Genomic DNA, 12879 nt, shown 5'->3' with positions numbered 1-12879 from the left:
ATACATTCATTTTAATTAATCCAATTTTAATAATTTCACCACCAGTTGAGGGTGCATATCATGCCTCACCTGTAGATGGCAGCAGTGCGCATGACTTGCGTCTCGCGGGCCTAAAATAGAAAGAGAAGAAGAGAAACTTTTACCGGAAGAGAGTTCTGGCTTAGTTGGTAAGCTATCTTTTTTGCTATACTTTAATTACAGATATAATATTACGTTTTCATGTTATGTACATAAGCGGACGGCGTTTTTGTGACTTCACGTAGTTAAAAACTGTATTTGTTGCTGTTTACGGTCCTCACAGAAAGATGCATAGTGCTGGAGCTCAGTCTCATCCTCTGTTTGGGGGGGCACTGTCCGCCGTCTTCCCTCACAGCGCCAAAGACACCAGTGAGCTGAGGGAGATCCCGGACAACCAGGAGGTGTTCGCCCATGAGCACACCGACCAGAGCCTGATCGTGGAGCTGGTGGAGTACCAGGACCAGGTGGCGGACCAAGACGCTGCCAGGTATCACTTTGAAGACATCGCGGGCAGCAACAAAGCTCTAGAGCCAGGTGCTTTTCAAGTGACCAGTGTCGTGTCTCTGTCCAAATCTGAGCTGTCCCTGTCAGACTGCAGCTCCGCCTGGATGCTGACTGGGACCCAGTGTGTGTCCAAATTCAACGAAGAAGCGAGGAATACAGTGACCCTTCACCTGGGTCTGTTCCGTCTGCCACAGTTCTCCACAGATGTCCTGATATCCTTCAACGACCCGCAGAGAATCAGCCCTGAGAGCAGCAGTGCTGCCTCAGCGGAGACGCACAGAGAGCCATGGACGGTGCAGGACTTCCAGCGCCTGTTGCAGACTCTGACCCTGCACAACCCGGGCCTGTTTGGGTAGAACAACTGCTGCTTTCTCAGCATGGGACCTTTTGTCTGAGGCACATTTAAACATATTATATTGTGTTTTGCTGGGGATCCACAAAAATCAGCAGCAATTCCTTTGAGCGGGGGCCCCGTCGCTGCCATGTCACACTCTGTTCTGCCTTTGATGTGGACTTTGTTCCTTGTTGTCTCTCACATTTAAAATTTCATGATATAATGATCGTTGTGTCATAATAAATGGCATGGGAAATCTTGAACCATTTCATTGTTTTTGGATCACCTGATTAACATTTAATTGGTTAAGTATGCTCTAAAAGTAGCCTGTGCTGTGTGGACCTTTAGATCGGTTTGACATAATCACGTTAATCTTATTGTTAAGGCACGTCTGACCTGAGAGAAATGTGAGATTTGAGACGTAGCGTCACAGACGTGCAAAGTTACCCCATCTCTGTTTCCCGCCACATTCCCCTTCTATTACTCTCAAGCCTCTCTTCCTTTATTTTACTCGGCCACCATCCTTAAGTGTGTTTTTATGCTTAGATACAAACATTTAACAGAGTAGAGCCTTGCCAGTATCTGTAATGCACAAACCACCCCTTACAGACCACTATATAGTTACTTAAAGTTAGTTATAGTCACTTATAACACTGAATTTGTGCTACTCTAATTTTCTAATCTCCATATTTGTGTAATGGCAAAGTGGATGTCAGAAGATGAAAAGTGAATTGAGGTTCCATTTTTAAACTCTCTCTGGAGCAGTTAATATCCATAGAGTCTTCAGTGGGACCTGAGTTTGGTCATAAATACTAAAAATTGAGAGAAGGAATCTCAGCAGGAATATGCATTAGGTCAACTGTTTTCATCATTCTCTGCAGTGGCCTCATGGTGGAGTAATTCATTAGCCTTGAAAAACATTGGAAAATGTTCATTCAAGGGTGACTTTGGTGAAACACAAAATTTATAGAATGGAAATTGATCCTCATTATTTGTTGCTGTGAGGTAAAACCCGAGTTAAGACTTTTACTCAGTCACGTGTGCTAATATTTTGTGTGTGTGTGTGTGTGTGTGTGTGTGTGTGTGTGGGGGGGGGGTCTGCTGTTAAATAGAAGTCCCCTCAGAGAATTCGGGTTTTAACCATAAATAAGAGGAAGTACAGTCTGTCTACCCAAAGCCACATCAAACCCTCCTTATTCCTCTGGTGCATTCACAACAGATTAAGATCTCATAAAGTCAGGCATCTTTTCCTCTCAGTGATCCCAGTAGCACATTCCTTCATTAACCACAACATCTAAACTAACACAAAAGCTAAGCCTCCTTCTGACTACCTTGGATAAACAGGCTGGGTTCTCTTTTGTTTTCTAATAAAGTCAGAAAACATCCTGTCTTTCAGAGCTGTGGAGTGTTTTGGAACAAGCACGTGACTCAAAGTTCATGCCAGGAGACAATTTCTAAGACATGAGAAGACTTGAAGCTTTTTTTCCATTACTACAGAGTGGCTACAGGGTTACTCTAGTGCAGTAGTCCCAAACATTTTGCCCAGTGATGCAGAGGGGTTTAACAAATTTCATTTTAATCGATTATCACAGGAGAATCATTAAAGGCAGAGGTACAATTAGGCATTTTATCATTAGAAAACATTTCAATTCAAATTTTATTTATGATATCAAATCATAACAAGACTTATCTCAAGTAGAAGTAGGTCTAGACCACAGTATTACACTATAATTTACAAAGACCCAACAATTCCAGTAATTCCCTGAAGAGCAAGCATTGAGTGCGACAGTGGCGAGGAAAAACTCCCTTTTAGGGAGAAACCCCAGACAGACCCAGGCTCTGTCGGCTTGGAAACCACAATTTCATCACAATAACCTGGCTGCAAAAGATTCAATTCAAGCGAAACAAATCCTGTTTTTAAATTTATTAGACAAATTTAGGTCATATTGATGTGATGTAATGTCATATTGTGTCTCATCTAAACTGTGACTACATGCAGTACTGTGCAAAAGTCTTAGGCTCGTGTGAAAAAATGCTGTAAACTAAGAATGATTTCAAACATCTAAATCAATATTTGGTGTTGCTAACCCTTTTCCTTCAAACCAGCATCAAATCCTATAGGTACACCTGCAAAAAGTCAGGCAACATAGAGGATCGTAGATGCAGTGGTCAGCCAAGGAAACACATCAAGCTTATCTCCCTTCAAAATCAGAAGTAATAAAGTTAAATCTCCGACATAGAAACAAGGCAGAGCAACTCAACTATGCACAAAAACATAGTCGGAAGGTATGGCTTTTTGGCTGCAACTCTTCCATGAAGACCACTTCTGGCCAGACTTCTCTGGACAGTAGATGGGTGTACCTGGGTCCCTCTGGTTTCTGCCAGTTCTGAGCTGATGTCACTGCTGGACATCTTCCGATTTCAAAGAGAAATAAGCTTGATGTGTTTTTCATCTGCTGCACTAAGTTTCCTTGGCCGACCACTGCGTCTACAATCCTCAAGTGTACCTATAAGAATTGATGCTAGTTTGAAGACAAAGGGTATTAACACCTAATATTGATGTGATTTAGATTTTTCTTTTGTTCACTCCCTTGGCATTTTGTAAATTGATAAAAAAAACAATCATTTATATTTTTGAAAGCATTCTTAGTTTACAGCATTATTTCACACCAGTCCAAGATTTTTGCACAGTACTGTATATCATATTAAGAACATCTATGTTGTTCATTTTAGCCAGTTGTGGTTGTTAGTTTAAACTGGGGCATGTGGTACGGGACATCACATGAGTCTGCTGTTTACCCCAACGTTGTACAAAGGAGGGAATGCATTTAGAAGAATGACAACAGTGTAAGCTGCTGCAAGAATGGAGTTAAAAACAACATGTATTTTTGCAACAATTCCATCTACTTCTTAGCGGACTCTTTATTGTCTGGAATGCGTACTGTATGGGCAGTACCTAGGGGCCCCCACTGAATGCTGCAGCACTGACAGGAACTGTGTTGACTTTGAGTCACAGAGGAAAAGAGGGAAAAGAAGGGATGCCTTCATAGCCATGCCTTTAACCTCTAGTGACCTGAAGTCTGGTTCACATCTTGCATAGCCTGTTAAAAAACTTGGCTGACAGGTGAACTGTAGTCTCCCTGATAAAGATGCATACAGCTTTGTTGCTCTTTCTCACAAAAACCGGCTACTTCCTGGCAGGTCCCCAAACAGAACTGGAGGTCTTAGCATACATAGTGGTCTGGTCATTTTACGACCTACAGCACCTTTTTTTTCTCAAGAAGTGTCACTTTTACTTGCTTAGTATCATTGATAACCAGGATGCAAACACTTTCTTGTCTCAGCTTGATATAATATAAAGGAGGAAAGTATGCAAAAAGCCAATCAATCTGTGTTGAAGAAAGTAGATGAAGTATTTGATAAAACACAGCACGATTAGTTGTTTCTGTGTTCTGGTGGTCTCATGCAGGATGTGTATTTGTGCATGTGTGACATTTTTAGTACATCTGGAAGGCATCAGTCACAGGTGTGTGCATGGTTTCTACTCAGAGACTTCCAGCTCCAGGGTCATTTATTACCCAAACACCCCCCACCGTCCCCCCCTCTGGACTCCAGCTTGAACAATTTCATCCCCCAGTCTCGGAGCAGTCTGCTGCTCTCATCAGGATCCTGAAGCTCCGATTTTTTTTTAATAATTCATGCTCATCTCCAGGTCTACTTTTGTCTTGGCAGGCAAAAACTCTAAAGGTTGTCCTTGAGTATCCACTGCGAAACACAGATCTATCTTCCCATATTATCTGGAAGACATGTTTGATATGCTCATTTCCTGAACATTCCTACCCCTGACACAAGGACATCTTCACCAAGAATAACACAGAGAGAATTTGTTGAAAAATAAGTTTATTAAAAATAAACAGTTTCCGCTGCAGATTCTACATCACATATTTGTTGTCTGCCAGAAGTTTCCGACCCAACAATAAAACATGTCTTAGTGATAAGGAGTATCCTCGGCCGGTCAAATCCAACGGCTTGAGGTTTGATGCATTGTGCAGACTCAGAACCTGAAGTGAGCCTAAAATGATTCTTTAATCCTCCTGGTTCTTCTTCTTCTTCTTGCCCTTTGGTGAGGTACTGTTGGTTTGAGAGAAGTGCTCAGACATGGCTGCAAGCGCCCGGTAGCGGTGTGAGATAGTGTTCTTCACCTCTTTGGGCAGTTCAGCATAGCTGCAGATGAAAGGGAAGTAGTTAAAATCAGAATGGATGTGTGTTCATGTTTGGCACAATACTGATAAATAATCTCTATTGCACAACATAAAGTGAAAACCATAATGATGTTTTTTTTTTTAACTAATCTGCAAAGCTCAAGTCATTGTTAACCCTCATGTTGTCCTCGGGTCAAATTTACCCGTTTTCCTATATCTGTGTTCTTTTTAATTCCCCAAAATAACATGATTCATTCCACACAACGCTCTTTGGAAAGTACAAATCTCTACTTTCATTCATTTTGGGGTGTCTTAATCAATTTTATAGCATTTGAAAAACAAATTGAAGTGCTTTTGAAATAGTATTGAGTAAAAGTTGACATATTCCAGCCTGTGATTAGCCATCAACACACATGCTTTCCTTTAATTTGAGTCTAAATAATTCCTAATTTCTGCTTTTCTAATTAAAACATTAGGTATAGTTTCCTAAAAATGAGGTTTATTGACCATAAATTCCAAAAGTAACTGTAAAACTAAAGTTAAAACTTTAGTGTTACGTAGTGCTGAACGTTGAAAAAACATCCAGTGTGGGAAAAAGAGACAAAAACGTAAGAAAAAGGAAAAGGAAAAAAAAAAAGCATCAACAAAATTGTTGATTTTAGATTTTGACGTGAAGACAGCACAAGGGTTAAATGGGCTGTTACATATGTTGACGGCTGACTCCCCCTTGTGGTGTGAACAAGGAATTTGCTCACGTTTTGTCATATCCCTCTGGCTGGAAACAGGGATCCCATCCAAAGTCTCGAGGCCCCCTGGGTTCCACAATGTGTCCCTTGAAATATCCAGAGGACAGAGTGAGTGGACAGTAAAACACAAACGCATGCACACGCTGAGGCAGTTAGAGAGAGACTCTCACCTCTGTTTTCCCTCTAAAGAGCTGTACTGGCTCATCTTTCCCAGCAGAGAAAGCAAAGGTGCAGAGAGCCCATGCTGATTTATCTTCAAACCCAGCTAGGAGTTTGTACAAGCCTACAACAAACATTTAAAAAAAGATTAGAAATGCACATATTCGCTTTTTCTACCCAACTCTAAATACCTCTGTTAAAATATCTCAGTAGTCTCATCTATTATCGTCCTTACCTTCTGGCTTGAGTTTATCCAGGAACCATTTTCTACAAAAAGATAGTTTAGTTGTAATTATTACTGTTAATTATTACTATTAAAAGACAAAATGGCTCAACAGACGTGGAAGTTGTTACTAACATGTAAGGTCCGGGCAGGCCTCCCAACGCCTTGAAACACAGACAGGTGTCCTCCACTATGACCGGCCCATCAACCTGAGGGTGTAAAAAGAGCAATGCATCAGTTTCACTCATTCATCATACAGAATACTAACTTGCCTGACAGTACAGTTACCTGCCGTGCAGCCTCTTTACACTTCTGTATGGAAATCTCATCTGGCTCCCCTTGGTATTCAGGCACTAGAGACAAACATAGTTAGTGTGTTATTGTTAGTGTGCAATGAGTACAGGAAATATGTATTCTACTGGTGGTCTCTGTTCTGATACTTACAGTCAATCTTTTTTGACACTAGTTTGTAGGGAAACCTATCTCCCAGGATCTGAATGACCTGATGGACGTGACCAAAGTGAAAGTCAACCATAGAATCTAGCAGGACGGATTTTTGTCAAATGAAACAAGATATGTATGTATTTATTAAATTACAGATCATGTTAACTGTCTATTTTTAGCTAGCACTGTCTGGAATAGGGCTGCACAATATTAGGAACATTTATCTAATTGTGATTTATTTTTGACTGATATTAACTTCATTTATACGCTTTATTGATCCCCTATGAGGAAATTACAATTTACACTCTGTTGTTATTACACACAGGCCTGAAATACACACACATGTTCGGGTCCTATACATGCACTAATGGAGAGATGTCAGTGTGAGTGGGCTGCCAGTGCTGGACCAGCGCCCTGAGTGGCTGAGGGGGGTTCGGTGCCTTGCTCAAGAGCACCTTGGCAGTGCCCAGGACTTTAACTGGCATCTCTCCAGCTGCCAGTCCACACTCTGTACTTTGGTCCGAAAGGGGACTTGAACCATTGACCCTCCGGTAGGGACTGAGCTACTGCCACCCACTAATATATATATATATATATATATATATATATACACGATATGATTCACGATATTATAGGGAACGATCATTTTTATTTCATTATTCTCGTTTTTATTGAAGAAAAAAAAGATTGAAGTGTAATATGTTGGCACGGATGTCTGTGCAGCACCACAATACTTTATTTTAGATATGTTTTAGATAGATACACATATTTTGCAATTTGAATAGTGCACTACTAGTCCATATTGCGATTTCGATCAAATAGCGATTTATTGTGGAGGCCTACTCTGGAACAGCATGAAGGCAATTCGTGTGGAAGTATTCTGCCTGAAACGACTAGCTAGCTAAGACAAGACAGCACGAACTTGAACTTATAATCAGTCTCAGGAGTGAAATGTTTCACTCTTACCTCTTCGAGTTTTTTCGCGTTTCCAGTCACGAAGACCACAGACCTTCCAGCAGGCACAGCCATAGTGAATGACACCCCGGAGGACTAACAATATCGGACCGAAGACTTCCGGCTGAGCAACTGCCAATGAAAGCAGCTCTCAGGGCCACAGCGAATCATCGCGTACGGTGTAACCCCGCCTTGACATAAAGCGTCCAATCACTGAGCTGTACTGCCAGCAATGTTGTCCGGCTTGTGAAGTGGCGTGCCATGTGCAGAAGTGGCAGACAGCACGCTCTGTCACGGTAAACTGAAACGTTTCAGGCTGTTGTAAGCACCGCAGCCGAAAATGAGTCTTCTACCTCGCACTGCCGAGGAGTTCAGCTCCGCAGAGTACTGGGAGAGGTTTTTTAAGAAGCGCGGAGAGAAGGCTTTTGAATGGTATGGCGACTACAACAAACTCTGCGGCGTGCTGCATAAATACATCAAAGTCAAAGATAAGGTAAAATAACTTGTTGAGAAAGCTATTTATAGGTATGGCTATACACAGTAACTTGTTTAGCAAGGTATGTACAGGTATGGCTATACTCAATAACTTGTTTAGAAAGATATGTACAAGTATGGCTATACACAACATATAGAATTGCCGTCATAACAACATAAACAAATGCTGTTATTTGCATCATATTACTATTCCTTCACTTCCTGCTAATATGTATGCCAGTGATTAAATAAAGTACATTTCTTTCCTTATCCATTAAGGGTTAATTACATAATAATACACGCAGTATGTCCTGTCTCAGTGGTGGAAGAAGTATTCAGATGCCAAATACCACAGTGTAAAAATACTCCCATTATAAGAAAAAGTCCTGCATTCAAGATCCCACTGAAGTAAAAGTACTGTGGATTGGCATGATAGTACATTAAATATCAAAAGCTAAAGCACGTATTATAAAAAAACAACAACCCATGTGAGCATTTCACTGGATAGCTTATATTTCATTCATGTGCATTGTACTGCTCAAGGTGTTAAAGGTGCAATGTAAAAGCCAAGGTGAGGCCAATGGGGGACCATAGGGAGGCTGGGGGAACGCATAGTATTGTTAAAAAAAACCTCATAAAGTGATATTCTCACGCCATGGAACCATTAAAGAAGCATCATATTTAAGAAGTGTATCATGTGTTTTGCATAATTTGACAAGCAACAATAGATGTCAAATAGAGGTGTAAAAAGTCTAATATTTTGCATTTAAATGTAATGGACTATAAGTATAATATAGCATAAAATGGAAATAAAAAACAAAGCAAAAGTGCCTTGAAACTATACTTACAGTACTTCCGTAAAATCAATGCAAAAATCAATAACTGATTAACTAACGGCGTATTGTTTTTCTGTCTTGCAGGTGTTGGTGGTCGGATGTGGTAACTCTGAGCTGAGTGAACAGATGTTTGATGTTGGCTACAAACATCTTACTAATATTGACATCAGTGAGACAGTGGTGACCCATATGAAACAGAGAAACGCTGAGCGCCGGCCAGGCCTGACCTTCCAGCAGGTGGATGCTACGCAAACTCCATATGAGGAGGCTAGCTACCAGGCTGCTCTGGACAAGGGCACACTAGATGCCATGGCATCAGAAGAAGAAGGAGCACTGGCCAGGAGCATGCTCACTGAGGTAAGAAAACCAAAGGGTCAGGGTGTGCACAGACCATATGTGTTTTCCTCACACTGTAGACTTCTCAACACACGTCTGTGCATTCTTGTCACAGCAGTGTTCTTGTGTCTGCAGGTGGGCCGCGTGTTAAGTGTCGGCGGCCGGTATGTCTGTGTGACGTTGGCTCAGGAGAGCGTGATCAAGTTGGCCGTGGAGCACTTTGTTCACATGGGGTGGGCTGTGAGGCTCCACTGCCTGCAGGAGGAATTGGGAAAAGAAGAGGACTCCTTTGCTTTGCCGGTCTTTGTTCTGGTCTGCACCAAGTTTCGTCAGCCTATGCCCATGCCTATTCTGGAGATGTGCCTTGGAGAAGACGGAGCCCCTACTCGTCTCCTACAGGTAGCAGAGTTGTTGTCTGCTGTAAGGGAGCATCAGGCTTACTCTGTCTTGAAAAAGAGACTCCGTACAAGCACAGATGCCAGCTCGAACCCCTCGCTCACTCTCTGCCACGCCAACACTGGCCTCCCCAGATACTCTCTCACAGTACAAGATTGTCCTCCAGGTGCCAAGGTGCCAAGATCAAACCCGTTTGCTATTTTTATTGGTAAGCTCATCATGTTTTTGCCTTCTCATGTAAGTCACAGTGGTTGGGTTTTGCCCTTCTTTAATGATTACTCCCCCCCCCCCCAATCTGTTTATCCTGTCAGTTCCTCAAGGCAGTGAGACAGCTTGGCTCTACAGCTCCAGTGAGGGGCGGAGGCAGCTGGCAGCCAGTGCTAACTTTCGGCGCCTGGTTATTGTGGCAATGCACAGGAATCAGGAGTACACGGACATGCAGGCTGTCCAGTCAGAACTCTCACCAATGGTGATGGACCTGGCTCCCCCGGGTATGCCAACAAACCAGCAGGTACACACACACACACATACACAAAATCATTTTTAGAAATTTTCTTTTTCTGTTGCAAAAATGTGCATCATTGTAATCATTTGAGTCCTCTGTCCTTATTCAGGTGCCGTTTCTGTCAGTTGGAGGTGACTTGGGTTGGCGAGAGGAGGTCAGCAGGGGTGTGAGTGAGCTGAGCGGGGAGTACTGTGTGGAGAACGTCAAAGGAGAAGACGGAGAACTGTATCGGAGACTTGTTTTCCTGTCTAATGTTGCCCTCGTCCAATCAGAGAGCCGTCTTGTCCCTTCAAATACTGGTCAGTTGTTTCCCCTTCTTTACTGTGATTAGTTATGTTCCCATTTTCCTTATAATAAAATAACCAATTAAGCAAAACCAGCAATGCATATACATGTACAATTAAATGAACAGACACTCATCAAACTAAGAAGCTAAATAACAAATATAAAAGGGGAAACAATGAAATGAACAATAATAATTATAACAATATAATTATAAATGAGTGAAATATGTATGTCTCTGCAGCATCAAGTCATAAGAAGAAAAACAAAAAGAGGCTCAAGGCAACAGCTGCTACAACAACAACAACAACAACAACATCTTCCACCTCTCTGTCAGTGGACAGCGGCTTCCTCTGCTGCGCTCACCATGAGGTTATGGTGGCGGGCCTGGCCATGCTAGGGGTTGGCACGGCACAGAACAAAGGTCAGATGGGCTTATGGTGTTGTCATTTATACATATGTTTATTTGGTTTGTGGTTTATTTTTCTATTTTGTTCTTGCAAATTCCAATGAAGTTGGGAAGTAAACGTAAATAATATCAGAATACAATAATTTGCAAATCCTTTTCATCCTATATTCAGTTGAATACACTACAAAGACAAGTTAGTTATTCTTCAAACTTATACACTTTATTGTTTTTTTTGTGCAAATATTCACTCAATTTGAATTTGATGCCTGCAACATGTTCCAAAAAAGCTGGGACAGGGGCATGGTCATTCATCCTGGCCGCTGTCAGACTCTACAACACCTGCACTACCTGATAATGTTGTAGTTTCTGTTCCTGTTTTTCATTGAATCCACACAGTCTGTATAACTTTATCTGTATTTATATTTTTCCATTACAAGTACTTACTTTTTCAATATTATTTATGGTCACAGGTGAATATAACTTATATTATGGTTACCTGCTTTCGCATTATCACTTTAATTAAATATTCAATTTAAATTTAGCGTCACTTACAACACTGCAATGTTGTTTTCTTGTACTATGGCAACTGCACTTTACTTTACAATACCTCATGTGACGCCACTTTTACTTTTACTTTACCTTACCTTACTTTACTTCAGTCTACCTTTCTGCACATTGTCTATTGTTTGCCTGTTTTTCTTGTGTGTTTACTTGTTTGTTTGTTTTTGCTATCATTGTAGAGAATGCTGCTGTAACAAAGGAATTTCCCCGCTGTGGGATGAATAAAGTATCATCTAATCTAATCTAATGTTTACCACAACACCCAGTAAGTGTTTGGGAACTGAGGACCCTAACTGTTGAAGCTTTGTAGGTGGAATTCTTTCCCATTCTTGCTTGATGTACAACTTCAGTTTCTCAACAGTCCAGGGTCTCCATTGTTTGCGCTTCATGATGGCCACACATTTGCAGTGGGAGACAGGTCTGGACTGCAGGAAGGCCAGTCTAGTACCCGCACTCTTTTACTACGAAGCTACACTTTTGTGCAGAATGTTGCATGGCATTGTCTAGCTGAAATTAGCAGGGACGTCCCTGAAAAAGACTTTGCTTGAATGGCAGCATATGGCAGCTTCATGTTGTTGTTGTTGTTGTTGTTGTTGTTGTTGTTTTTTGAGGTTGTAGAGGTGGATTGCAGGAGGAAATCTACAGCGTTGCAGTGTCTTTCCACTTCATTGAGCTTTACCTGTGATGTTTTCATCCCCTCTTTCTTCCTCTTTAGATGTCCCGGTGTCAGTGCTCCTGGTGGGGCTCGGTGGAGGAGGTCTGCCTCAGTTTCTGCGGGACTTTGTGCCCAGTGTTACTGTCGAGGTCGTGGAACTGGATCCTGTTGTGATGCAAGTGGCAAAGGAATTCTTCGGGTTTCGACCAGATGATCGTTTGACTGTCACTCTTGGGGACGGCCTTGAACGCATCTGTGCCCTGGAGAAGGAAGGTTAGTGAAGCAGGAGTCTAGGAGAGAGACGTTAAAAGTAAGCCTACTCCAGTGAATATATTACCTAAGAAGTGACTGGCTTTTTTTTTTTTTTTCCTCTGTAGGTGGTCTCTTGTTTGATGCCATCATGTTCGATGTAGACAATAAAGATAGTACTGTGGGGATGAGCTGTCCTCCTGCTGCCTTTGTAGAAACCTTGATCCTGCAGAAAGTCCGCAGCCTTCTAACCCCCAGAGGTACAGTATATTTAACAATATATCTCTCCATCTGGTGGTATCTAATGTTTTCTATTGAATAATGACACATGCATTGGCTTAATTTAAAGGTGCCCTGTCACACAAAACCGTTTTTAAAATTGTTAGGTCAGTATATGTTTGTGTTATGTCGTGAATGTGAAAATGAACTGCTACCTAGACGTAGATATGACGTGAGCAACCTGTCTGAAAGTTGTAAGTCTTCTGGTAGTTGTGCAAGAGAAATCTCAATCATTCCCTATCAGCAGAGACGGAGAATGTAGCTATATGTAAGGAGATAACATAGGCACAGACTAATTACTGCTAACTAACAT

General features: G+C 41.7%; 3 protein-coding genes across 3 annotated transcripts in view; 2 read left to right on the top strand and 1 right to left on the bottom strand.

The window, feature by feature from the left end:
* rangrf (RAN guanine nucleotide release factor) overlaps positions 1–974 on the top strand; it is a 2733-nt gene extending 1759 nt beyond the window's left edge. The window contains exons 2-4 of the mRNA XM_032526492.1: positions 46–167; positions 302–887; positions 937–974. Coding sequence (XP_032382383.1) covers positions 306–878 — 573 coding nt within the window. The 5' untranslated portion in view covers positions 46–167; positions 302–305 and the 3' untranslated portion in view covers positions 879–887; positions 937–974. The remainder of the gene's footprint in view (positions 1–45; positions 168–301; positions 888–936) is intronic.
* A 3849-nt stretch (positions 975–4823) lies between these two features.
* Positions 4824–7714, bottom strand: itpa (inosine triphosphatase (nucleoside triphosphate pyrophosphatase)). Its single transcript, XM_032525648.1, has 8 exons — positions 7597–7714; positions 6631–6688; positions 6475–6539; positions 6322–6395; positions 6199–6230; positions 5975–6087; positions 5814–5890; positions 4824–5080 (listed from the first exon to the last, which is right to left on the bottom strand). Exons 1-8 carry the CDS (start codon positions 7657–7659, stop codon positions 4942–4944), a joined length of 621 nt encoding a protein of 206 aa, XP_032381539.1. The 5' UTR covers positions 7660–7714; the 3' UTR covers positions 4824–4941.
* Positions 7715–7811: 97 nt separating this feature from the next.
* mettl13 (methyltransferase 13, eEF1A lysine and N-terminal methyltransferase) overlaps positions 7812–12879 on the top strand; it is a 6239-nt gene continuing 1171 nt past the window's right edge. Inside the window, exons 1-8 of the mRNA XM_032525647.1 lie at positions 7812–8077; positions 8979–9251; positions 9366–9834; positions 9938–10137; positions 10241–10430; positions 10658–10837; positions 12099–12311; positions 12416–12547. Coding sequence (XP_032381538.1) covers positions 7925–8077; positions 8979–9251; positions 9366–9834; positions 9938–10137; positions 10241–10430; positions 10658–10837; positions 12099–12311; positions 12416–12547 — 1810 coding nt within the window. The 5' untranslated portion in view covers positions 7812–7924. The remainder of the gene's footprint in view (positions 8078–8978; positions 9252–9365; positions 9835–9937; positions 10138–10240; positions 10431–10657; positions 10838–12098; positions 12312–12415; positions 12548–12879) is intronic.

The sequence above is a fragment of the Etheostoma spectabile genome, chromosome 9, assembly GCF_008692095.1.
Source record: "Etheostoma spectabile isolate EspeVRDwgs_2016 chromosome 9, UIUC_Espe_1.0, whole genome shotgun sequence".
Taxonomy (NCBI): domain Eukaryota; kingdom Metazoa; phylum Chordata; class Actinopteri; order Perciformes; family Percidae; genus Etheostoma; species Etheostoma spectabile.
The sequence above is the reverse complement of the archived record's forward strand: the minus strand, read 5'-3'. Positions and strand labels throughout refer to the sequence as shown.

What these genes read in the sequence shown, in the direction of transcription:
- itpa (XM_032525648.1), bottom strand. Translation starts at nt 7,659, where the DNA reads ATGGCTGTGCCTGCTGGAAGGTCTGTGGTCTTCGTGACTGGAAACGCG. An exon ending in GTAAAGAGGCTGCACGGCAG is followed by an intron (nt 6,396 to 6,474) that starts GTAACTGTACTG and finishes TTACACCCTCAG; the next exon opens with GTTGATGGGCCGGTCATAGT. An exon ending in TCTTTAGAGGGAAAACAGAG is followed by an intron (nt 5,891 to 5,974) that starts GTGAGAGTCTCT and finishes GGATATTTCAAG; the next exon opens with GGACACATTGTGGAACCCAG.